The 27,482-nt window shown below is 37.7% G+C and overlaps 1 protein-coding gene across 6 annotated transcripts in view; it reads right to left on the reverse strand.

The window, feature by feature from the left end:
• Positions 1 to 27,482, reverse strand: part of glra1 (glycine receptor, alpha 1) — a 110,868-nt gene that overhangs the window by 24,355 nt on the left and 59,031 nt on the right. For all 6 annotated transcript variants that reach the window (XM_007555047.2, XM_016672982.1, XM_016672981.1 and 3 more), the window contains 5 exons: positions 21,386 to 21,453; positions 14,040 to 14,263; positions 8,992 to 9,074; positions 7,869 to 8,006; positions 964 to 1,178 (listed from right to left, as the gene is read on the reverse strand). In XM_007555047.2, coding sequence (XP_007555109.1) covers positions 964 to 1,178; positions 7,869 to 8,006; positions 8,992 to 9,074; positions 14,040 to 14,263; positions 21,386 to 21,453 — 728 coding nt within the window. The remainder of the gene's footprint in view (positions 1 to 963; positions 1,179 to 7,868; positions 8,007 to 8,991; positions 9,075 to 14,039; positions 14,264 to 21,385; positions 21,454 to 27,482) is intronic.

Below are 27,482 nucleotides of genomic sequence, written 5' to 3' on the forward strand. Positions count from 1 at the left end.
TTTGCTGTAGCATTAGAATCTCACATTTGTTTTGGTTGTATTTACCCAGAATACCTTGCGCTATAGTTCACTTCTTGCTTTTGGAGTGGTTTCTGGTCCACTTGCCTCCAAATATATATTTGCACCGTGCCAAAATTCACTTTAATCGAACCAGAGTTGGGTTTTTTTGTCCACATCAGAGCTTGATTGCATGTTTGCACCTCCTCCAAAGAACCTGACTTTCTAAACAAACAAACTAGACAGAGTTCAGTTAAAGCAGACTAAACAGAGAATGGGCCCAGAAGCATTTATCTAGAACTTTGTGGGCAATCTCTAGATCTCTCATGAGAAACAGGATGGTGTTGCTGGGTAGAGAACTGTCTAGTTTCCCTCCTGGATTCGTCCCCTTCGTGACCTAATCTCAGATAAGCAGAACGCAGCAGGTGGATGGATGAACATCAGCACCATGTGCCTCTGCTGTTTTTGGTGAAATCCTTGAAAGAAAAAACTGCCCACCCTTCTTGTAAATGTTCTTTGCATCCACCTCCATTTCCCTCCAGCCTGACACGATGCAGTACGTCATGTGTAGGTGTGTTTGATAGCAGTCACACTGATTTGCCTGCGAGTGTGTGACTGAGCCGCATGTACACTCAGCTGTGGTGCATGATTATTACTATGACAGCTGAACTGCAGAGGAATCACGGTTCACTAGTTTGGTTTCCAGAGCGCACAGAGCTCCAAATGTAAACAAACTTAGAGTGAGTGTGTTTGACTTACAGCTTCCCTGGAATCAGACAGGCTCATATTTGCTCCACTTCCATTTGAAAAGACCGAGGCGCTTTAAAATTGTTTTTGTTTATTTGATGATTTCCTTTCACCCTTCACTGTAACTCATCAAGTGCGTTTTCTGTCATTCAGTTAGTGCCACTCCATGCATCAGTAAGTGTCTGAACAGGTGTAGAAATTAGTCTGATTTCTCTGCACCTTGGGCAAAGAGGCTCTGGAGCCTGAACTCTGCGTGGTCATGGTCAGCACCGTGGTGATTCCCAGACCAACGCGGGCAGGCGCTGCGTCCATGTTGATCCAGAAGGAGACCCAGGACAGGATGACGATGAGCAGCGATGGGATGTACATCTGGATCAGGTAATAACCCATCTGACGCTCCAGGTGGAAACGAGCCTCGATGCAGGTGAATTTACCTGAAGCAGAAGAACACAGATTATTAAATGTAGCCTTAAAGAATTGGGAGATTTGGAAGACATCTTGGTCTTCTAGCTGTTCATGCCAGGAGATAATTGATTTGTATGAACACCTTCAATTTCTTATGGAGAGATTTTCTTTAACAAATTTCCAAGCAGAGAGCAGGTTACAGCTCAGAAGCAGTGTGTAGAAATCAGGACAAAACTAAGGAATATCCAGCTGGTCTCGACATGACCCAAGTGTATTCAACAACCAGTAATATGATAAACACTCTCTAATTTAAACCACCAGTTTTCCCTTTGTGATGCTGTAAACCAGTGGTGCCCAAAGTCGGTCCTCGAGGGCCGGCATCCTGCATGTTTTAGTTCTCTCCCTGGTTTATCGCACCTGGATCAAATGATGGCTCGTTAGAAGACCTAAGAGGAACACTGACAAGCTGAAAAGGTTGTTACTCCCACCAGGGCCCTCGAGGACCGACTTTGGGCCCTCGAGGACCGACTTTGGGCCCTCGAGGACCGACTTTGAGCACCCCTGCTGTAAACCTTCAGAGCAAAACTAGTGAGTAAAGTCAGAGACAGAGGTAATGTGCTGATAGAGATTGTACTCTAATCCCTCAATGTTCGGGTAAAAAACTGGTCAGAAACCAAACTGTGACTGAAATCAGCATATACCAAATGCAAATGTGATGATTTCACCATTTGATATTAAATAGTTCATTCAGATTAAATTAATTAATTTTGAATCCAGTGTATTGGCATGCTTTAATTATATAATACTATATATTTGATTTGATTGGGGTTATATAAGATGAGTGTATTATTTCAGCAGAAACACAAAAGGCGTTTTGTGTCTTTGTGCTGCAGAGTGCCACAGGCACTCCCAGGCCTGAGGCTGTGTGGGTTAAAGAAGTGATTGATGCTTGTGCTCGCAGCATGTTGCTGTCTCAGAGCTCGTGGCGAACAAAGTCAGGAATTTCAGCTTCACCTAATCCCTCCGTTTCTTCAGAAGCCTCAGAGTTTTGACTCAAAATACACCAACAGTGTCAAGATTCCTGTTCTCCACCTAAAGAACAAAGATTTGTGCAACAGATAGTGCAGCCCAAGGAGTTCTGATCTAAACAACACAAAGTCAGTATGGGATCACATGCAGACACAGGCTAACAGAAGAAACGTGAAACATTCCCCCAAGCAGCTGTAAAACGTAAAAAGTTTTTAGTTTTTTTCAGGTTACTGCTCTACGGCTGAATGTAACTGATTTTCTGAAGGTATCATATATGAAAACATTCAACTTCATTTGATCAACAATAAACCTCTTCTAGAGTCCAACTACCTCCACAAAAAGAAGACCAATTATTTACTTTTTGGCCTGCAGTTATATTAAAACAAATCAGTTAAGACAATAAGTAGCAACAGTTTTGCAGTGATAACATTATTCATACATTACCCAGAAATATGTTGTACTCAATTTGGCATGGAATCCAAAACTCAAAGTCTAGTTGCAAGTCATTAAATCTACTGGAATGTCCTAATTGCTCCACATGACAATGCTAATTATTAGTAGCAGCACGAAATGACAAAGTATTTTTTTTTTAATTTCAAATATTCAAGAATTAGGAATACATGCCGTCTAGCTTTTCACAGTGCAATATGTGTGAGGCCAGTCCAATAGAAACCAAATGAATATCAGTTCAAATAAATATTTCATGTCTTTAACCTTCACTACATTTTAATCACCCAGCAGGCAGCCATGTTGGATTTTATAGATTGTAGTTGTTTTTGGATATTTAGGCTTCGATCTTTAAATCCAAGCTTCAGGGAATGTTCCAGTTGATTTTTCTTTCTTTTTTCTCTGTTTTAGAACTTTTGACTTAAAAACTATTAAATCAACTTAGCTTTAGAGTTGCATTTTGGTGTATGCTGATAGTAGCTACAGTATGCAGTCAACTAAAAATGCTGCGAACTCTAAAGTACTGAGGTACTACTCTCCACTTAGTCCTTTCATGTGATGAGCAAAAAATATGTCAAAGTTTTAAAAACATTTTCCAGTGTTAGGGAATTACTCATTTGAGTAATTTGAGGACACAAAAAACTAAAACAGAAAGAACTACAGAAAGAACTACAGAAAGAACTCCATCAGTTAAAAAGTAAAATGTTATACTTTTTAAAACCTTTAACACCTTATGATTTAAAGTAACTTGCAAAAATATAACAAGTTCACTTATTAAATTACCTTCCCATAAATACATGGTACTTAATAACTCATACAAGTACACATCCAACATATCCAGTAGGTTTGACTTTGTGGGGATGATGTACAATTTTGTATTTTGCATTTGTGTGTGTGTGTGTTTATGATGTAAACACACATGCCTTGTTGCTGAAATGTGCTATGCAAATAAACTTGATTGACTGATTGATTGATGTTTAAAAACATATGCTGCTTCCAAATAGCATTTTCCATCCAGACTTTAACATAATTTGTTTCCTGCAAACTAATTGTCCTAATTGTGTTTTAGTTTAGTTTTAAATCACTGAACAGACGCTGTCAGTTGTAGACTTTTTATGAGAAAATAGAGGTTTCACAGACAAACAACGCACATATAGAAAATCTGCAATGATATTTTAATCGACCTACACTGCAGCAGGCTTATTTACATTGCAGTGCTGTTGCAGCGCTAAAGTCCCTCAGTCTTTCTCGGTAATGTAATGAGCAATGGGTCCCACAATAAACTGCAAGATAGCCAGAGAGCAAGATGGCTGACAATCTATTTAATCAAAGAGGATCAATGGAGGGTAGCCCCATCAGTTAAGAGTTAACCCTTGAAACCCGGAGAAGAAGGGAGAGGCAGAAGAGTCAAGGGAAAACCAAAGAGAGAAAAGAGATGAGAGGAGCATGGAGGCATTAAAAGGCAGAAGGAGCGAGGGAAGAGGAAGGAGGAGGAGAGTTCATGAGGTTGATTTATAGCTGTGATACACTTGGGAGCTTTTAAGTGCTGTCCATATTTTCCATCTGATAAGAAGATTGAAATTATTCAGCCGAGCCCATATCTCACTGTTGGTGGGTCTGTGTGTGTCTACTGAACTTCACACTGCACTCTGAACATGTCTGTGCATATTTTAAAATCCATATTTATCGTCCACAGCAGCAGAGGTATAAACAGATTGTGTAAGGGCTGCTTTCTTTTTTGGAATGAGTTCAAAATCATTGTTGAGATAAAGTAGTATTTTATAAGACTAGACTGCAAAAAAAAAAAAAAAAACAAAAAACAAAACTGTTGCACAATGAGAAAATACAAGAAAATCTAAAATCCACTCAGACTCTCAGCAGTCTATCTAATCAACTTGTTAAGCCTCCACCTCTGATGCTCATGAAGTCACTTTAACTTTGTATTATTACTTGAAGAGAAATATGTACAAGTTCATGCTAAAACATTATTACTCATAGGAAATGCAGGTCCTGATTGTGCTACCAAAAGCTAAATATTTTTCTAAGAAAGAAAGAATAAGTTGATATGACTATCTTATTAACAGTCTGATTGTTTTTGTTTTTCATTCATAAAATTGTCCAGGTTATTTTAGAAGTAAAATGAGTTTCCCTTTTCCATTAATGCATCAAAAGCTAGAATAAAAACTACCATATAAAATAGGTTTACTAGAACAAAAATCTAAATATTTTAATTTTTTAAACACTTTAGGATAACATTATTCATTTTCTGTGTGATAAGATGATTTTTAAAATACTGTAAAATGTTGGGGGGGGACAAGTAAGGCAAGCACACCTCTTTTTAGGAATAAAAATGAATCGCAAGGTGCTTCAAACCCAAATAATATAAAAGACACAAAGATAAAATATATTAAAATGAAATAAAGAAAGATGGATAAATTATAGAACAATCAGTTAAAATCCTAATGAACTTAAATTAAATTCCTGGCTTTAAGGACATGCAAAATAATAAAACTGCAACTTGTTTACCAGTAATATATTAAACGTGTCACTTTATATGTCATTTCATAATAACCCGGTTGGGTTAAATATGTGGGAAGCCACAAGATGAGCAGCTGAAGTCCAGCCCACCGAACTCGATTTGCTCTGAGTCCTGTCAGACTGGAAACTGAAGGCTCTCTTTAAGAGTTGTAGAGAGTAATTACTTTGTATGCATCTAATGAAAAAGAGTAGGAGTAGAGTTGATTACTCAAAACAACTCAGGCTATATACAAAAGCTTTATTCAATCATTCACTTTTATATGGCTCTAAACCACCCTAAATCTTGTCAGCTTGTGCGAAAGCAGCACAATATGATTTGTCTCAGAAACACCTTACAGGAAAACATGTTGCTGATGTAGTTTGTACTTCAGCTCAAGAGGATGTCAAAGGAAATAGAAGTGATGCACAAGAAAATGGATTATGTCTCTAATCTGTTTAGGTGTTAACAACTTTTTTCACACCCCAAACATATCGTCAGCCACAGAACAAAAGCCCCCTGCAATGCAGCAGAAACCGTAATTAGTATTTCAAACAGGGATTTCTATATGTGTGTGTTGGGAATAATGGGGAAATGTTATGGGAGGTGAGTGAGGGAATGGGAAGAAATAAAATGGAAACAGTCAGTGGCAGATTGAAGGAGAAAGATGGATACGGGGAAAAGACTCCCTCTTCCTCAGTCACAACAGACTGCAGCTAATAAATCTGAGGAAAACGACACCTTAATTCCCTCTTAATGCTTGATTAGGAAGCAGTGAGCTGAGTGCACAAACTCACACAAACATGTCGTCACACACAGTGAACGGCCACTGAGGAGCAGGCCTGGGCTGAGATGCGAGGGATGCAGAAGAGCAGCAAAACGGGGGTAAACAGTTTTGGAGGAATTTATGTCAGTGAAGCAGCGAAAGGAAACAGAGGAACGGTTTCAGGTACGCAGGAAAATCAGACTCCGCTCTGTTGTGGTAAGAGCAAACAGCTCATGTCAACATATTACTTGATAAATGTGCTACCGACCAACCTTCTACTAATGAGCTCGCTCTTTCTGCCCTCTACTCTGTATATACTTTATCGAGTCACTGTTGTATTGAAGGAAAACACTACAAAATATTAACTGAAAGCTCTCTATTTACCCTTGTGGCTGTGCATAAAACTGCCTTTAGGGGGACAAAAAGAAACATTTGTAACCTTAATGTTGTGAAGGAGACATTAAAACAACCTGCAGGTGCAGCCCAACAAATAATCCAAATCAATTTATTACACTTTGAATTGCCTTGTTGCTGAAAATGTGCTATGTAAATCAAATTACCTCACCTTACCTTACACAGAAAGTATGTGTATATATCTGTTAACTTTGATGATTATGTCTCACAGCTAATGAAAACAGAAAATTCAAAAGCTCTGACTGCAGTCACACCTTGTGAGTCTCTTCAATGGGGATTTCTTCATGATGCTCTCAAGTCTCACACTTTTTCCTTCCACTCACTTTTCAAGCAAGCTTCTTTCAAACAGGGGCTGGAGGGAGTCATTGAGACAAGTGTGAAGCTTCTCTATCAATGTATAACATAATATAACATTACGGTACAAAATAATCGTTTTCCTTTTTATTGATCTTCAGTTTTGTTTTCATGGACTGTAGGTTGTTACCATCAAAATTAACAGTAATATTTAAATGGAATATTTGTATCGCATAATAAATTAGTTTCACTTTTAGAACTGAATCACAGAAATTAGTTACCTATTATAATCTATTAAGATGCGCCTCCACAAGTGGTTCTGTTTGCATCTAATGCATCCAAGATGGAAATTTAAGTTTTAAATCAGCCATTGTCTATTCATATTTTTATTCTTGGAATTTCAGAAAGCTTTTCTCAATATCTTTCAAGGATTTATGAGTGTTTTCCAAACAAAACAAACGCAAAGTCCAAGGATAAAATCTGGATAAATAATGACCCAGAAACATTACAGTACTGCCTGCTGTTAGAAAACCAAAATGTTCAAAAGTACATTTTTAGATTTATTTGTGTGTTTTCTGATGTGTGTACATTTCTTTTTTTTTTTTTTTTCAGGATATTCAAAATGCATTAAATTAAACAGTTCAGTGTGATGGGAGGTGAACCAATGACTGTCCCCTCTGAGCTTCATCCCTGATCAGGCCCGACCAATGAGCTCTCTGCTCAGTCTTTGTTCGGCTGCCAGCTTTAAAACATATTTATCTGTGAATCTGTTGGATTTTCTCCGACGTGTCGGAGTCGTGGGCTGGACAGGACAGATGGTTTTCAGCCATCTCTCATGGAGAGAGAAACAGAGCGTGGCGGCAGCCCCCAGTCTGTCACTGTCACCGACTCCATACGCTTTTATTTGTCTCTGTTGCAGAATTTCACTGCACTTTTCTGTTGAGAAAATTTAAAATTTTGGTCTTGTTATTTTTCCTTTCTCTTTGCTTATTCGTTTTTAATCCATATCATCATTACATTTTTATTTTGTAAGTTATTTTCCAACATTAGCTGGAGAGAGGCACCAGAACCCCTCCCAACCCCACTAAGGGACAAGGGTGTAAAGAAAATGGATGGATGGACATTTTTTCCATTAATTTCCAATAAAATAAACAAATAAATAAAAAAGATCAATTCCAACACATTTGTGTATTCCATAAAGGAAAAGAGGAGGATGGAGAAACAGAACCATCAGTAGTTTTGTGGCCCACTCACCTGTGTTGTAGTGCTTGGTGCAGTAGCGCAGGTCTTTCTCCTCTTTGAGTATAAACTGAGGTAACGTCAGACCGTCGGCCACCTGCACGGCTCCCTTCTCGTCCCATTCGAAGATCAGGTCATTCATAGTGTAGCCGACTGGAGAAGAGAGCAGTGGGTCAGAATGTCTGTGCCATTTGGTATTTTATCTTAGAAAGGGGAGGATGATGTTGTTTCTGCACCTTGTTGAGACACACAGAGGTTTACCTCCTGTAGTCATAATCAATATAAACAATGAAATCATGTTTTCTACCAACAGGACACTTCACAGGTTTTTACCAAGTGTCCGACTCAGTCTGAAGAAGAAGAGCTTAAAGGTGACATATTGTCCTTCCTTGAACAGGTTAGGATATGACTATGTTGGGTACATTTTTTTTTTGCATGAAATCATCCTAGATAATGAGATGTTAGTCTGCTCAGTTCTGCTTATTTTCAGCTCTTTTCAGACTGAGCTGTTTTAGAGCCTCTATTCACTTTAAGTTCAAATAGGCTGCTGGTTACGCCCTCCCAATTCAATGTTTACACTCATGTGAAAATCGTTGCAAAAATTTTCAATTATACAACTGTACATTTTTCAATTGCAGAAATCGAGCCTCCTGCACAAACAACAAGAATGTAACAAGTGGTTGCTAAATGGTAAGTCAACAAGCAAATACTTGTCGTTTCCAGCAGCTGACCAAATGTCCGCTTGAGTTGTTAGTGTGTGTTCATTTTGTCTTTATAATCGGGTGTTTTTTGAAACGCCTCATTTTCCAGACACCAAAAATTCTGCTCAAATTGGATCATTCCTGCTATGCAGCCTTTCGACTACCTTTCAGGAAAAGTATTTTAGATGTGTCCCAGAGAGAAAAGGGCTCTGGGGGAGGTTTTGGCTGCAGACTCCGATTCCATGTTGTGGCTGATTAGTGTACATTCAATGAGCTCTCAGAGATATACTAACAGCCTCTCTTTGTCCTTTCTCTGATTTCCCTCAGCCTTTTTGGAGAAGGGAGAGGCTGCAGAGAAATCTTCACCACTTCTCTCAACCTGTCATCCCAGTGATTGATTGACTGATCCATCTGCTTCGCTGGGTGTGAATACTCACAGCTCTCTAGCTGCATGATGCAGGTCTGGACGTCCATGGGGAAGTTCTTCAGATCCATCGGACAGGCAAGGACCAGAGTTATTCTGCACACAGAAACAACCACATACAGCTTAAGTGAGACAAATTATCTGATGAATTAGCTGCTTTCCTCATCCTTTCAGAAAAATACCGGCACAATAATTTAAGACAAAAAGTCATTGTTTCTTTTTTGCAGATATTTTGGGAGCAATTACACAGAGCTTAGTTTAAAAAACAATTTGAGGGATTAATAGAAATGAAATAATGTGGAAAAATGAACATTATAATTGCTGGTGGATTTACATAATACCACACATACATAAGTATGTAAATAAATGAATTGCATTCAGTAAAATGGATTATGTCCAGCTGTGAAAACAACAACAAAAATAGACTTATGGATATTTGTTGCAACATACAATCTACTGCTGGCCTGCACTGATGTGAAATATTGGGTTTATGTAGTTTCATGACCAAAACTCCTAAGTTCTGTTAGTTTTACAGGTTACTTTTACAGCACTTAACTGTATAGAAATACACTATATATTTAAAGAAAGCCCAGAAAAAAAACATGTAAGTTGTGGAAAAATCTCCAAAAGTAACTTGTCATTTTTAAAGTTTTCAAAAGCAACCTGGTTGTTTCCTAATCTAATTTTTAGGATTCATAAATTAACTTGGGGAAATCTTTAAATTGAAACAGTACAATAGGAAGTTGTAACCCTTTTAATTTCCACAAAGTAAACTTTTTTTTAAAGTTGGACAAAAATGTGAACATGAGGTTTTGGAAAAGATTTAAAAAAAAGATAATCCGTAACAAGTACCGGTAAGTAAAACAAAACAAATATATATCAAATATAATATAGGTATATAAAATTAATGCTAAAATCACTTTATTTTTGTAAGTTAGCAGAAGGACATCAGATTATTCTTGATAATTGGGGAAAGAGTCTTGAAAACAAACATTCTTTATTATTTAATTGTACTCGAAGATTATGTAACAACTCATCTTGATCCATTTTAAACTCAAATTTGAACTTTGTTCAACACCAAAGAAAATTTAGCTGAGAAAACAAACAAACAAAAAAAAAAACACTCCAGGTCCACTTTCGTGTCTGCAGAGACTTAGCCATCATGACAATTAGGAGAAGCTGAGTTGACGCCTCGTTTTCTAGTCCTTCTGTTTCTCTCCGACCGGACACCCGCTGCGACAACATTCCCATCCCGCCCGGCTGATGTACCAGATAAACTCTGCCGCGTCTGCACATCCTTACAAATCCATGACAGGATGCTGAGTATGCTTTGCTCACATGATGTAGCCAGCGCAGATGTCCCACTTTCTCCAAAAGACGTTCACCTTAGTGGTTTCCTATCTGCTGATTACAACACATAAACGCCTAAAGTCAACGGAGTATGTGTCCTTGTTTTAGTCTGCAACTGCTGGTAACGCGATGGATCTCTGCTTATGTGGGTCCTCTCAGTGCTACGATCAAAACTGTTGGAAAGTAGACGTATTGAGATGGATTTATTCGTGTTTTTATGCAGAAGTTGGCCTTGTTTGTAGCTAAAGAAGCACAATTAATAAAACTAACAATGTACACCTCTAATCAATAGTAATATAATCTATAGTTACATAAATACACATCATTTGTGAAGTAAATGAGTTATGGGATTTTCAAAACAAACAGTAGAATAACTCAGTGTTTAGACTTTAACTTTAATTGGTCACAACCTGTTAGAACACCTAACAGGTCAGCAGATGGAGTAAGAGAGGTGGCTGGTTGAGCAGGTTTTTACCGTGGAAAATAACTTCCTGCTTTCTCTGGAAGAGGTCGGTTTGTCATGGGGAAAAAATTACATTTTTGCACAAGTCAAACTGAAGGCAAACAGCTGACAGACAGTCAGGAAAAATGCACATTTATGCTACTTTATTTTCACGGCACGCCTCAGATTGGTTTTCCGCGTTTAAGGATGGAAATATCTGGGATGGAATAACCAAAGCAGGTCTGATAGAGGAAGTGGTGTTTTCTTTCCTACATTACCGTCTGCTTTTTGAGAAAATATTGGGTAAACTCGGAGGCGTTTTAGTCCAAAATAGACAATCCATTTGATCTCAGAAGTCATACACCTGAACAATCATAAATTTTCGCTTTTGATACAGAGCTCGACTTGCACAAATTGAACAACATATCAGCTCAGCGGCTGCATCTAAACCTGGTCATCCAATCTCAGAGGGTTCACTTTCATCTCATCACAGAAAGCAGATTTCTGTGGAGAGATAAACATCAAAAACAGAGTAAACAACATTCACATCAGCCCCATTCTGCTGCATCCCCCAGAGATGGTTTAATATCCCTAGCTGCTTCGTCACCTCTGAGATGAAGCTGATCAACAGAGAGGCTCATTCTGACCATGTCAAGTTTAAAAATGAGAGGCGGCGAGGAGGAGCGCGAGATGTCTCTGAGCTCTGACGATATTTATAAAGGACCAATCTTCCTGTTGCTCCTGCTGGACACGAAGGTGAAAGCCGAGGTTGATAACGGATCAGAGGCACCGCTGGAATACTAACAGGACTGAGTAGATTACCACGGCTGCTGCTGCGCTTTTTCATCTGCCCCAAGCCGCTGCAGTAAAAGCAAGTCGGAGGAAACACCGACAGGCTGAAAGGTTTGTTGGCTGAAGGAGGCTGTAACTCTTCGAGGTTCAGACAGGAAGCCACACGAACAACGAGGCGAGAGGAAGAAACCAAATAAGGAAAAAAGTTCCAGTAAAACCATCTCTCCCAGCCAGGGGATCAAACGTTTTTTCAATCACTCCTGATTAAATTATCACAAGAGAATTAGATTTCTTGGTTTCCCTCAATGCTCCTTGTTCATTAAAAAAAAAATGAAAAAACAGAAGTTTCCAAACAACCTTAACCAATTTAACCTCCTAGTACAACAACAGATCTGATCATATATTTTTAGAAATATGATAACCATTCTAAACTTTCTGATAAATTTGCTTGATTTAAATTTAAAAAATTAAAATCCAGTAAAAAAATAAGCAGATATGGGAATAAAACAGATTTTGGCAGGAAAAGTAGAAAACTGAACATTAGGAGCCAAAAAAAAAAAAATACAGGAAAAGAAAAAGATAAAACTAAACAGCAACGAACTAATTTTATAAACAAAGCTTCCATTCAGATTAAAAACACCTTCAGGTGTTTTATGATGTTTTCCTGTTTCTGAACCCAGTTTAAAACAAAGTGTGTAACTCCTATTCCTAGCATCTAAAACATCTTTCAGAAGTCCATGTTTAAGAACCACTGATGATGCAGAATGCTTTTAAAACAGCATTTATAAATTAGGAGTCCCCATACTTCAGATTTTATGACGTTTACATTTTTAATGGGATATTTGTAACACAAAATATAGCTAGAATACCCCAAATGCATGCACATTTATCCTGTTATATTGCTATGGCAACTGGGTTGTAGTGCATACAGGAATCATAACTGATCAAATAAACAAAAACTGGTCGCTGTGTGTGACAAATACCAAAATAATATTTTTATTTCAGGTTAACATAAAACAGCCTCCTGATTTTGAGTAGTTTAAGCTGCGAGATACATGCTACAGTTTGACTGTCGGAGATTCTGAAATAATGAATAAGAGCGAGAGAACAAACAAAAATAAGACCAAGATAACCTTGGAAATATGATGGAGAAATATTTCAGCATCAGCAGTCTATTAGATATTGCTGCAGAGAAACGCATAAGTCCTGGAGTGCAGCTTGATGCCTTTTATGACCTGATATAATTTCATTTATGAGTTCTGCAGATAATTACAGACTGAAAATGTCCTCGGCCAGCACAAAACAGTCCCACAATGCGATGAGCATTATGGAAGAATCAAGCCCGTGGAGGAATATGAAACCAAAAATGCAACGAATGGAATTGGGCTGCTAGCTTTGTACGCCGTTTTGGACAGGGCAGGGTGCAATTCAATGTAGCAGTGGGTTTCTGTATTTATTAGCTTGTTTTGTCAGAAAATATACAACTATCTGCTCAAGTCATAACTTCAGTTTTATTGGTTACGCTTGGAGTTTTTCAGTCTTGGTCAAATCAATTGAAATGTGGCAGAAACTTTATCATTTTGCTCTAAATGCTGAAATGAAACATTTTTAAGAGGGAAACATTTTTCTATCAGATTAAAGCTTATTAAATATTTCAATACAATGCTAAAATTCACATATAATATTGCTGCTTTATGTTAAAACTTTCTTTATTATTTCTTCGCTGTTCAAGGACCACCTTGTTAAGAATATGTAAAATTGTTGAGAATGAAAAGCACCTTCTTTAAATGTCACGTTTGCTGTCGTTAAGGCATGACATCACTGCCAAAATTAACTTTTGTGGTAGTCAGTGTTAAGATGTTTGCTGATCCATCATTGCTCAATTATCAAAAAATATGTAATTTTTTTCTGTACTGTGTTGTTCTATACTGTGTTGTAACAGGTGTAATGTATAAAGTTTCACACTAATCCAGTTTATAATGTATGAGGAATAATCTAAAGTAGGTTGTGTTTTTGACATGATATACCACAGTATTCAGAGTGTGGCCTAAGCCATGTGATCCAGAATCATACAGCGATTAAGCTGATGTAAAGGTTTTGACTGACGACCTTATGGTCTAGGAGTTATTCACAAAAACACATTGTCCTTCACAATAGCGCCTCCTAGGTCCTGGGCGGTGTGCATTTTTATACCTCAAGTAATGGTTCGGTTTTCCTACCAGACCAGCTTTGTTTTATTTTTTTTCCAGTGGCTCCTGGTTCTTCCACCCAGCATGTCGTAGCAGATAAGAATAATAGCAAACTGTGAAAAATCTGTACCATTACAGTCACGTTCTTTGCTCCACTGGGAACAGGTGAACAGTCATGCCTTGCATGGTCTTCACTCGCTCGGCCGGGTTAGAATCCCAATAAAAAACCATGACATACATAAAAGATGGGATTTAACGTCTGAAGCACCAGGCACGTCCTCCACTGACCGTATGCTGTAGAGCACGTTGCCGTTTTTAGAGATGCGGAGGAGCTTGTTGTCTGTAGTGACCTCGTGAAAGTTGGCCCCCTTCTCGTTGGCGAAGAACAAGTCAGGTTTCCAGATGGAGTCCAACATGGAGGGGTCGAGATCCAGCGAGTCGTCGGGATACTCGCTGTAAGCCAGCCTGGGGTCGTTCCACTGCTGCCGCAGGAAAATGTTCACTCTGTAGTCCTGCAAGCAGAAGGAAAATATGATGGACGTCAAATGGTTAAAGAGAGGGAGGAAAAAATGGTTTATGGGTAAGAAAAGCTGTAATTTATGAAAAACCGATGTGACATCCACACCCAAGGACAATTTAAAATAACTGCTCATGTTTGTGGATCTTGAAGGACTGGAGTTCCCTGACAAAACTGGCAGCAAAACGTGAAGAATGTGCAAATTAGATCTGAAAGCAGTATGTTTTTGCTGTAGGGCTACAAGATTATCCACTTTGCTCTGATAATGGTTCTAATCCTAAAACACTGATCCTTCCACCTTGAGTTTAGTCTGAGCTCTGGTTTGTGTTGTTTATCTTAAACTGGAAAAACGGCTATTCTGTCAAATGTTCTGTTTTTCAGTTTACATAAAATGTAATTTCATTCATCATTTGCATAAAATATTTCTTAGCAAAGCTACTTCTAGTAACTTATTCACATCTAAAGCATAGTTGGAAATATCTTTGGAAGTATGTGGTGATTTCTCTTGTTATGCTATTTGTGAAGTTGCTGCATTTAAAAGAAGGATCTAGAAAACAATATCTGCTAGGATGCAAGAAAAATATCAGATGAAAGAAAGACAAAATGTGAACAACACGACATGATATCCTCCCCTCTGCTACAAGAGCAGCATTCTCAGAAGACATTGATTTGGCAGAAAAATTTAATTATGCCAAAAGTTACAAAGCGTACACCCTTGAAAAGAAGGTTGTAAATGCGTCCACAGGGAGATGTTCTCTATAAAACCAGAACAGGAGACGACGAGGGAAAAGGAGGGGAAAACAGTTTCTCATAGGTCATTGCACTGCTGACTCAAGATGCCACAGCTCCACATGGAATACGGCATTGACAGAAACCAAACGTTGGAGCGACAGAGTGATGGGCAGGATTTCACGCCTGGATGAAAAGGCACTCATGGGTGTTCATCCATATATGTTTGATATTTCACTGATCACAGAGGTGTATCACTTTGGGCTGCAACAGGAATAGTTTCCCAATGAAATACGTCATCACATGGCCATTTTGTAAGCTTCTTTCCCTTCTGATTGCTCCTTGATCTTAATTGACGAAACAAGAAATGAAATCCTGCAGAAGTTGTGCATCTCTGCTTTGGTTGGAAAGCAGTTATGGGAGGCTGAACCAAAAATAAGGCGGCTGACAGAAATAGAGGCATACACAGCAGACAAGCAGATGGATGTGAGTCCTGGCAGTTGAAGGTCACAGAGCTGCTGCTTCTTTAGTCTTCCAAACACAGACGAGGAGATAGACTGTGACAACACGTCGAGGGTTAGATGAATCAGAAAAAGAGGCTGGTTTCTTCTATGGTAGGACGATATATGTCAAGCAAAGTTTTAGATGATACATGTTTGTGTTACTGGAGGAGTCGACTTTAAAAGTTAGAAATTATGGATGAAAGCACCTCCGGCTATTTCAGCTTGCACACATTTTTTTTTTTTTTATGTTGTGCAAAAACTTTGTACACTTTTGTTCCAATCAGACTGAACTTTCTGTAATCTTACAAAGGGCTTTTGGTCAGCAGATGATGAAGGTTCTGAACTGAAAATTAGCAGGAAGCAGCCAGAAACCAAAGAAAAAGTCTGAAAGAACTTAAAAATTGATGAAGATCAGTTTAAAATATCACAATGAGGAAACAATAAGGTTTTTACTCAAGCTATGTGTACTAATTTTACAATTAGCTGCCAGTATCCTATAACATTTGCTGCACTTCAGATCTATAAATAAAGAAACTGCAAAAATGTTTTAACAGAAAAGCTTGCAAATTAGTCTAATAAATATATTTTACATCAGAAACATTTGCCTTTATTGAAGTATGTTCAAGAAAAGTAGCATAGGCTGCATGATGTCCATTTTAATTTTACTTTATTACCAACATTAAAGAAGTGTTTCAACATTATAACACTTAGAGTATTGCTTAGTTTATAGCTGATGTCACAGATAATTTTTGAGGACATTAAACTATAAAAACTCTGTCAAGATGATCTTGAAATGCTCAGAATTTTGAGTTGAACTTGCTCCCCCCATCCTTTAGGTGGCAGTACGCCGAGTGGCCCAGTGGAGTCAAATAACTTAGGATGGTCCACTATGTAATGACCACAATGCATCAAAGGAGTACCTTTAGCCACTTTGTCATGGTTAGCTTTTTGCAAATTCAGATGCATTTGTTCCAGTTTCCTCGATTACAAGGATCTAGAAGACATTAAACTATTTAGAGCTCCACACTGTGAAGTGACAGAGACATTTATTCTGGAGAATCCCAGGACAAACAAGCGGCTCTGTTCTGGAAATGCCTCTGGATCACCCAGAGGATCTGTGGTGGAGGGTGAGAAATGTTTGACTTCCCCCTCTGAATGGATCGATTTTTACATTTTCCTGCATGCAGAAGTTTTAACAGCATTAGGCCTTTGATCAATGCACCAGCTGTTACTTCATGTTATTTTTTATTACTCCAACATTCGATTAAAGATTTGTTTGGGGGCTTAGAGCCAGAGCTGGAATAGGATTGGACGTTTATAATGTCTGCAGTAAAGCACCTCTTTATCCTTTATGAGATCACTTCGGCTGCTGCCTCAGAAGACATACGGTAAAGGTTTTTAGTTTGTATTTTATTTCCTTTCTTTGTCTCTTTGTTTTGTATGTGTGCAGGCCAGTCGATCCAGCTATAGCATATTAACTGCAGTTCCCTCAGAGCTTTATTGTATAACCCTCCATTTTTCATTCTCTGTTTCACAATAAGAGTCCAGGTCTCTTCTGTGTGGAATTGGCATTCAGTTTGCCCCTCGATCTCTCTAATTGTCAATTATTCTAGGAATATGGAGCCTGGCTGCTCGGGCTGTCATTAAGCTGTGTGGCGTAGCAGAAAAAAGCCATCGCAGCGACTAGGTACGGCCACGCCAGCAGCCCCAGCAGGTGGCATTTCAAGAAGCAATCAGCCGCTGAGCTGAACATGTGTGCGCCGCAACAGCCTCGGCCAGGCTCCTTCTCTGTTTATCACTGTTTATTACACCAAATATCTCACATGAAACAAATGAGCTTGACCTTTTCTGAATGAGTCACCTTTTTTTCTGCTTGAGAAAGTGACAAATAACCTAAGACGCTGCAGAGATGAGGAGTGTGTGCTGATGGAGGGAAGAGCGAAGGAGAGCTGTGGGCTTATTCCAGCGTCATCAGTCGCTAAGATGCCTGCAGTTTGATTTCAGCTCAGGAAAAAAAATCTAAGAAGAAACGGCTGCAATAGAGTCACTCAAAACAATGAAAAAAATATTCTTAGTCTTCAAAGAAACTAGAGAAACACAGAACCTTGCTACAGAATTCAGAGGTCTTGAACTTTTTCACATTTTATGCTACAACCACAAAATTTTATTTGTTTTATTGGAATGTCACTGTATGTGTTCGATCAACAAAAAGGAGAAGGGAAGTCATAGCAGATACGATAAATCACAGAATCCTACTAAGTATTTTTGTTGAGTTTCTAGTGCAAATATCTTAGTACATTGAAATACACAGAACTAGCTTGAAAGAACAGCTTTTGCAGCATCAGTGACTAAGTGACTAAATTTGTAGATCCGACCTGCATTATTTTTCAGAACATAACTGTATCAAGTCTATGCTGGAAAAGAATACTGCTGTGCTTTTCCATACAATGAAATCTCTATTCTCACCCGAACACATTGCACATGTTCTGCTCTGTATGGAGCCTCATTGATCAGAGGCCGCAGATGGATGAACAGTAAACACGCTGGCCAGAAGTCAGGAAACGAATGGCGCTCCACTCCAAAATTCAAATGAGCAAAAAGTAATTTGCCATTCTAATGAGAGGAAAGTAATATTAGTGAAAAATGGTTGATTTCATTCTGGAGTCTGGCTTTCGACAGAGCTGATGACTCATTTGAGTAATCGGGTTATTAAAAATGTTATTGACACTGAAGCAGATCTGTATTAAACCCGTCCATCTAAGGATGTGACATAAGGCCACTGGACTGTTAAAATACATAGTAAAATTATCCCCCATTGGAATGCTGCGGCAGAGCCATTAGCAGAGGAATTGCTGTACTTACACAATACCAAACTCATTTCAGCATGCATTAAACTCAGGCAGTAAACCACGCATGAAGGACTACAATCCTCCTCTTCTTCTTTTCCGTGTGCTTCCTTTGACAACAACAACAACTGCAGAAAAATCTGCAGCCATATTCTAATTCCACGCCTGTCATAACATCCTGCCGGCTTCCTGGAGTCTGCTCAGGTAGGAGGAGGAGGATATGGAGCTTCGCACATTATGGTAGCACATCTGCTCGGCTACGACAGCGAGGCAGAAATATGCCTTTTTTTTTCCTGTTTGGCCTCAGATGGAGCCACAGTTTGCCGGCAGCACAGCAGGATGTCAAGTAAATTTACAGAGGAATCCGGAGAGCAAACTTTTCTCTGGATCGTTATGGGATTTTAGGAAATGAGAAGCCTGATCATTCAGTAAACACTGGCACAGTTAACCTAGACTGACCTGAAGGTAATAAGCTCTTAATGAAATCATCAGTTTAGGTTTAATGTTGGTGACAACATAGTTACCATCATCCAAGTTCATGATTTAATTAATATAATTGTATGACTTATAGTTTGTAGATTATTTGCAGCTTTAGGTGTTTTTCATGTTAAGATATTTTTTTTATATTCTCTAAAAAAAACGTATAAAATGTTCTTGTTTTTGCAGACATACAAGAAAAGAAAACATAGTATAGCTCAATTTCAATTTTGGGCTTAAAATTGTATGATCGTTTGAATATTTTTAATTACATTTTTTGTTTTATTTTTTTATCAATTAATAATATCAAATAAAAATCTGTAAAGATTTAAATAAGGAAATATAGATAAAAGTAACACATAAAAACATATTTATTTCCATATAGTTGCTTGGAACAGTTATATGTTTTATTCCATGTTAAAATTTTATATTTGTAAATAACATAAGGCTGATTTTTAATAAAATGTGGTGGACAGTGGTGGAAATGAGAGAAGCAGAAGAGGTGGATGAAGAAGGATGAGGCAGAGTGAAGAAGCAGTGGGAGTGCTGAAGCAGAAACGAAGCCGTGTTGCGTCGGTACTTCAACAAGCACTGCGCCATTCTACTGAATCCATCGATCACTGTTCTTCACCGGCAGCACCGCCGTGTGTGTGTCCTTTATCTCTGAGAGGACCAACGTTAAGAGGACAGGTTTTACGCAGCAGTTTATACTTAAACTGGCCTTCAGCGTCACGCCAAACTCAGGTTTAGCGTGGGAATTTAGAAAGATGATCAAAGGTGATATGTTATCATTTTAAAAGCCAGTCTTCAGTTTGCTTTGGATGTTTTTATCTGCTTAACTATTTGCCGAGACTAATGAGCTACGGTACATGTGTCATATCTTCTTGTCTCTCTTTACCTTTTATGTGTTTAGGGCTCTGATATATTTAAAATTTTCTAAAACATAGAAATTCAAGGATGGGTATTTAAGCAATTCAACTCACAAAAAGTGTTTTCTGAACAGGTGATAAGGGAAAGAGGCTGCGTTCCCAGTGGGTCAGTGGTTGACAGCCAGTCAGAAGAACTAACAAGCAAATTACTTACACATGGACAGGTATCAGATATTATCACTCAGTTATTTCTTCAAACTGAACAGTAGACTCAGATTGCAATTGTTGCTTGTGATGTAGAATTATGACTATAAATAATTTCAGTGTTTAAGAGCCGTTTATAGATTTTTAACCTCATTCTTTAAAGATGGCTGCTAACTTTCAGTCTGAGACAAGATCTGAAGGTATACTGAAAGGGACACCTGGTAAAAGTGCTGCTGATCTCTGTATCAAAAGCATTTTTTCACATCATCTGTTCTGCTTTTGCTTGTCCTTTCATTTGTGCCACCCTTCATCTCTGTTGCTCCAGGTTTTCTAGCAAAATCAAGTGACTACTCGAATGCAATATATAATAGTATTTACACATACTATTCCATGTGATATGCAATAAAACTCTGCTGTACAACAATATTTCTAGACACTTATTTAACTTACTTTTTTACCTTTGTTGCACCTGCCTCGTATTCATCTTTTTGACCAAGATCAGCAAAAGGCATGAGGACTTTGTTAATGACAGGAGAGAAAATGACAAAAGCCTTTGTAATTCCTAATCTTATTGTCAAACCAACTGTCAAGAAGAGTCGTGTTTTATGAATATGTGACCATTTGAATGCAGACTGTTATGAACCTAACTCAATATTTACACTATTACATTAAACATACCTGCATAGGAATGGGCCTTGTCTGCATAGAGCCTTGAGATGACATCTGTTGCAGTTTGGCACTTTGTGCATAAGCTAAATTAAATTGAATTAAATTTTAAAGAGATTCTTTGAATATTTCTGTGCATTTGCACATTGTTAATCCAACCTGACAGAGCTAGAACCCAAACATGTATGTGCACGAAGAAGTAGTTGTCACGACCTCAGAATCCCTGCACAGGGTTTATTCAGCTGAAAGATTTACTGCTTTCATCGGAAAAATGTAGAAATTTCTCAGGGTTCAGGCGGGTGACAGTGGCTTGTTTTTGCAAACCAACACACAGCATATCTGCTCTGAGCCTTGTTGCTCAGTGAACGTTGATGCTTCTGTTATATTTATACTAATGGATTTCCTGTGTAATGAACTGGTGTAAATTTTCCCTTCATTGCTTGTAAAAAGACACGCCAGCTCTGCAGTCGCTGTGTTGTTATGCTAATGGTGGCGGCAGTGATGCGCTCGTTCAAATGAAATGAAATGTGGGCCCAGTGAGGCGGGGAAACATCCAAACACCGAGAGGTCAGAAGGCTTTTAATTTTTCAAAATGTTGTAAAAATGCAACTTCGGATGCATTGAATATCAACACAGCCTTCATTTTAATTAACTTCATTTTTCAAGTGAAAATTACCAGAGCTGAGATGAGGCTCTGGTAAGATGTGACTGTCTCCATTACGGGCCTAAGCATCCAAATCCACACACAGACACCAGTGACAAGTTTGAAAATCTTTACTTTAAGGCTGTGCTGCTAAGTGGAAGTGATAATAAATAAGCTTACCATTGTTGTTTCAGCAATGGAGCCAAAACTGTTGATAAAAATGTTGCAGGTTACGTTGACAGGGGGACCTGCAGAAATGACAGAGTGAAGAAGAAAATAAGAAGTGAGATTAGATGCAGGTTTATATGTATTGGTTGACTATTTTTATCGACACAAATGTTCATTTGGAGAATAAACATTGAAGAAGCCATTAAGACGGCTTTGCTTTGGTCTTTATTAGGTATCATTTAGACTGATGATCATAAGAAAACCAGGAGGTTCAGTTCAGCACAGGGCCACTGTTCATTCTTCTCCCACATTTTAATGTACTAAAAGTCCTGAGTTGATTTGTAACAATTTTAGAAAAGGCTTTAAAACTTAAGTGTATTGTTCTGACTGAAATCTGAAAAAGTTAAAGGAAAAATATCTACATAATGACTCGGTCATGAAACATTTGATTGTTTTAAAGTGAAGCACAGCGCCTCAAAAAATGTACCAAAACTAAACAAGAGGTTAGAAGTAAGTGAAGATTGAAGTTCGACTCAAAACAGAAAAAGCAACACATTTCTTCAAGGTCGAAAAGCAAGAATACGTAACATTTTGCTGAGTATGTCTTCAAACAAATAAACATAATTCAATTAATCAGTTTCAATTGATTAGAAAAGTTTTAGAAAAGTTGATTGCAATATTTCCCAAACTTTAAAAAAAAATCCCACACATTTGTTACCTTGCTAAATTATTTGCATAAATAACCTCTGTTGCTGCAGTACTGAATGCATGCAAGCAGAGGAATAGTTCTGAGACCTTTCTGAAATGCAAATAGAGGTACATAGTAGTAAAGTATACCTAATAAAATGGCCTATAAGTGTACATGTGTATTTTATTAATTCATTTCATTTGGTTTATTTATTTTAAGCACAGCAGATTTTATTCTCTTCGGTGCATGTTTGGCTTCTGGTGTGGAGGTGTGAAGATGTCTCTAAGAGAAATGTTCATGTGTGATCATAAACGGAGACAGCATCACTGATAAAAGCAGAGTTCGGTTGACAACAGGCTGCAGGAAGTAAACAAAGCTAAAGTAGCTGTCTGACATTATAAGACTCAAATAATGGCTGAATGAACAAGTAAAATCCTACAAACAAACCTGACAACGTCAGAACATTTGCCCGCTGAGAGCCGGGTGACTTGTAAAACACTTCAGAACAAATAGGGAAACTAATGGCGACAAAATAAATTTCAAACAAAATACGAAACTACAATTGTTCAAAAATAGTGTTGGTTCAAAACTAGTTCAGTTACTTTCTTCTCTCAGGGATCAAATGAGGCTCTGAAGGTAGTTTACAGATGAGTGAGTTACAGCGACGGTGAGCAGAAAAACAACACACTTCACTGAATCATTGGATTTCCAAGTTGAACAAACAAAAACAGGATTACCTGGTTGACCAGAGCTGCAGAGAGGAACATGGAGGTTGACTCAAAAGAAATATTACTGTTCAGTTTTAATACCAAGCTTAAGGTAGCAAAACTGATCACTCATCGTTTTAAAGATAAAAGCAATGAGCAAACAGATTTTCATACGGCAGATTTCATATATCCATTTTCTTAAAGGGAATTATAAGTGTTTTTAGAGATAGCTAACATTTCTTTTAGCTATTCACGGGTGATTGTGGTCCTTAACTGCTGTGAATACTGATGTCCACTGCACAAACTTTACTGTTGTTATCAGCGAACACGATATAAAGAACCAGACTTCGGTTTCCAACCATCAGGGTTATAATCCATTCTCTGTCTCTTACCAAATGTGTTTGATTCCAGGCTTTCTGTCAGCAATCAACAAAACAAACATGGCATAGAGCGCTGGGTTATTGAATAATTAAAATTTAGAAATAAATCTACAAAGGTTTTTTTTTTTTTTCTTTTTTAAGGGTAGAATGTTTAATTTGTACCATTAACAGCCACAATTTTCTTCTCTTTTCCCTAAATGGGACTTGAATGTCTCTCTACTCTTGTATTCTGTGCCATTTCTTTCTACTTCCTAATCCATAGGCACTGGACTGACAGCGAGCTTCCCTACTAACTGTAGAAAAGACAACAAAATAAGATGCAAATACACTCAACATGGCTGTATATGTGTAAATTCATCCATGCAAAAATCTAAAATAAGGCAGTCTGTTGCAGTTAGTTACTTTCAAAGTGAAGGAATACACAGAAATCAGATTTAACAAATGGTCACAGCTTGCAACTGCAGTTCTAATGTGCACATCTGTTTCAAAGAGTTTTCCAGATTGCTTTAGTGGTTCCTGTAGTTTTAAACACTGATAATTTGGTGCCATTAAAGCTGTGTTAATTTTTTCCTTAAAAATGCTGATTTGCTTTCTTGGAGCTGACAAAAACAATTCCAGCTGCCATCTGGTCGAAGAGGAGCTACATTGTTGCTGTGTGTGCTTTAGCACAAGGCAGCATCTCAGGCTGCTGAGAAGTATACCTCTGCATCTATGTGATATGGTTACATTGTTTCAGAAGTCTTTGGGTTTTACTCTATAACATGTCGGCATGTCTGAAAAATGACTTTGCTTCGACTGGCAATATGACCTAAATTGTTTGCATATAACCAGACTATATGTGGATGAAATCCTGACCATGCACCATTCTCTTACAAGAAGATTTTTTAATGAATTAATGAGTAGTTTTTAAATCAAAAGTGATGTATAACAGTCTATTCAGCTGATATAACGTATCTAACTGTGAATAGCAAGGAGAGAAACAACTTTGCCAGCTTGTCTTCACATTGATGTGCTTTATATTTATTTTATACCTTGTGAGGTAAAAATGTGGCTTTGCATGACAAAATTAAATGTTTAATGAGTGAACAGGCTGCATCACTGTCAACCTCTGATACATGATGATGTAACTTAAGGTCAGACTATGCCTCCTGCAAACACACAGCCACACACACACTTACAAAACATGGACACAGAGTTTGTGTTTAACGTCCCTGACTCAACGCGATGTCTAATTCCACTTGCCGGGGGCTGGCTGCGAATGAAGGAAGGGGTCTGGATTATTTTGATGGCCAATTACTCTTCCTGTCACAGTCAGACGAACGCTCGAGGCCAAGGAGGAGAAATATCATGTCAGAGTCATTCACAGACACACACACACACACACACACAGATACACAGACAGAAACACAACCGTGGCTCAGGCATGGAGTAGGTTGTAGAAGTACGGTTAAAAGAGGAAATAAATCATTAAAGTTTGCCTGAGGCAGTCACTCTTCATGTGAGTTATATGTACAGCATCCAATTAGAAAGCAGATATTACTTACAGGATAGTGAGACGGTATGATGGTAAAGTTACACAGATGAATTGAAACAAGATGACATGAAATTCACAGAGTTCGTTTCAAGTTGTGCAACAGAAACTTGTTGAGCAAAATGTTTACACAACACAAATCTGACTGAATGTATTTAAAGTAAGAAGGTAGAAGATATGAGCAAAATGACTATTGTTTATTGAATTATTTTAAACTGCTCTTTATGTATTAGGAAGAAACCAAATTCAAAATGAACTATAGACTTGAACTGCACTTATTTTTTGAATTGCCTCAAAATTACATCTGTAAAGAATTTGTTTGAAACTGCAGTTATTAAGTAAATGTGGTCACACAAAAAATATATTTTGAAACTGACTCAAGCATTAAGAACAGAAAACGTTTGGCTTGAAATTGACTGTGAACTAATTTAATTTGTAGAGCAAATGCATCTTTGCATTGCATTTTTGTACATTTTTTTTTCTACTTCTTTTTCCACAAATCCAAAATTACAATATCAGCTGTGGGCTGCAGTTTATACAAACTTTGTTTCTGACAGAAAATCAACCCTTTGCCCTCCGATGAGATTTCAACCATCCTACAAGTTCGACCGACTGAAAGGAGAAACAGGCTGGGAGTAAACACACTTCAAGACAAATGGACTTCAGGTAAATAGCATCCCCTGCTGAGGCACCTGACTGTATCTGTCTGATGTATGAAGCCTGCACAAACCTGGAGAGTACACGCTCTGATATGTCTGAGGATTTATCCATAAAACCACCTGGTGTTACATTATCAGAGTGTTTTCTCTCAGAAGGGCTCTGCAGGCCTAACTCAAGTCCCTCGCACCCTGGCTTTGTTCAAAATCCCTCCATCAAGGTCCTCTCACTGTGTGGCAGGAGGGAGGTGAGCAGAGTGATGTCATAATTTGTCTTTCCTTGACATTTCTTGAAGTGGATGATGCAAAAAAAAAAAAAAACTACAAGAGATGGGGGGAAGCTTAAAACCCACCTTCTTATTTTCTGCCACAACAGTTCATTTAATACCCATCAAGTAAAGGGCAGAAGGAGAGAGATTCACTCTGTTTTATAGCTTTTTCAATAAAACAGAAGATGGGATGCAGCAGAAAAAGACAGAAAGAGAAAGCAGATACAGCTCATTAACTGTCATGGAGGACAGGCTGGCAGTGAGTCACAGGCTTCTGTAGCTCTGCTCTTATGTTAGCCTCAGCGTGTATGAGCTCACAAACACGCCTGTGCTCCCATGATCCTTCATTACATAACGCCCGGCTTGCAGCTTGAATGAAACACAGATTTCATTCACTTGGATTTGCACACAAAGTTTATGTTTTTTCATATCTGTCACAAATGATAATGCAGAGAAAGCTTACTCGCTGAGTCTGATGCATTTTTGTGGGATAAAAATATTTGTGGTCTAAAAAAGTCTGATATTGTCATAACTCAGAGTGCCTCGCTCTCTCGATAATTTGCAACAACTTTCCTTGTAAATCTGCAAATTGTAAATTGTTTAGATTGCTTTTGTGTCATAAAAGAAACCTACATTTTCGTACAGGGTCAAACAATTCATTAACCTCATATTAGAGTGAAAAAAACCAGAACACTCATTTTCTGAATACATCAGTGTAAAAACAGTTTCTACATTGTTTTCACTTCTATACTTAACCAACACTATTTTAAAGCATGTAATTTGTGCAAATACGTTTAAATAGTATGTAATGTTTTAGTTCGATAGTGAAATATTTAGTTTGAAGCTAGATATTTAGTTAACCAGCTAAATATTGTTAGCCAATTAAATATTTATCTTCAAACTAAATATTTGGTTAACAAGTGAAATATTTAATATGAAGCCAAATATTGAGTTAACAAGCCAAATAAATAGGTCAGAGGGAAAGGAACGAAAATGTACTTGCTGATAACTGGAAGTGAACCACCAAAATTAAAAGCTGGGTCTTTATAAACTCCAGCTTTTGAATCGTTTTATGTCACCTCTTTATAATGGTTTTCTCTCCTCATTTATTGTACTACACTGAATATTACAATAAAGAATAAACCATTATAAATGCATGTTAGCTAAATATTTAGTAATTTCGTAGCTGACTCAGAGTTAAATACTTTAGTTGGTAAAGAAAACATTTAGCTTTCAAATTAAATATTTAGTTTAAAATTTACAAATGATTGGAAAACATGATGAAAATATAACTGAGGAAAGAACACCCTTTTTTTCCCTCTTTTGACACATTAAATAACCCAAATTATTGCTGCTAATTTTTGACTGTGATTTTATAAACACCACCTCATAAATATGATTCTAGTGTAATGACTCAGTACAACTAGAAATATATAAATATAAACTTAATCTGTTTACCATTTACAAAATGACTCATATGAACACACTGTTATTCAATTAAATAAGTTGAAGCAATGAATGGAAAATGTGATACAAATCTTTACATTTGCATGTTATATATTTAACTTTATAATTTAATAGGATTTTTATATTTAAATCTCCATTAACATTTTTAATTGCTCCCCTAAAATTGTGGGTCTTTGATTGCAAAAAACTCATAAAAGAAAATTAAGATAAGCAAAGAAGCACCTGAATTTCTGGGAATAACAAATGTCACTGGCAGCTAAAATCAGCTTTTGCGAGCCTGAAAAATACCAACCCTGTGCGTTAGATAAAAAGCTCAATCTCTCATGGAATTTCATCCGTCCACTCTTGTGGAGAGTCATTATCTTAGGCTCAGCGCACACCAATTGTGCATTTGGGGGAAAGTGAAGCTTG

The sequence above is a fragment of the Poecilia formosa genome, unplaced genomic scaffold (genome assembly GCF_000485575.1).
Source record: "Poecilia formosa unplaced genomic scaffold, Poecilia_formosa-5.1.2 Scaffold68, whole genome shotgun sequence".
NCBI lineage: Eukaryota > Metazoa > Chordata > Actinopteri > Cyprinodontiformes > Poeciliidae > Poecilia > Poecilia formosa.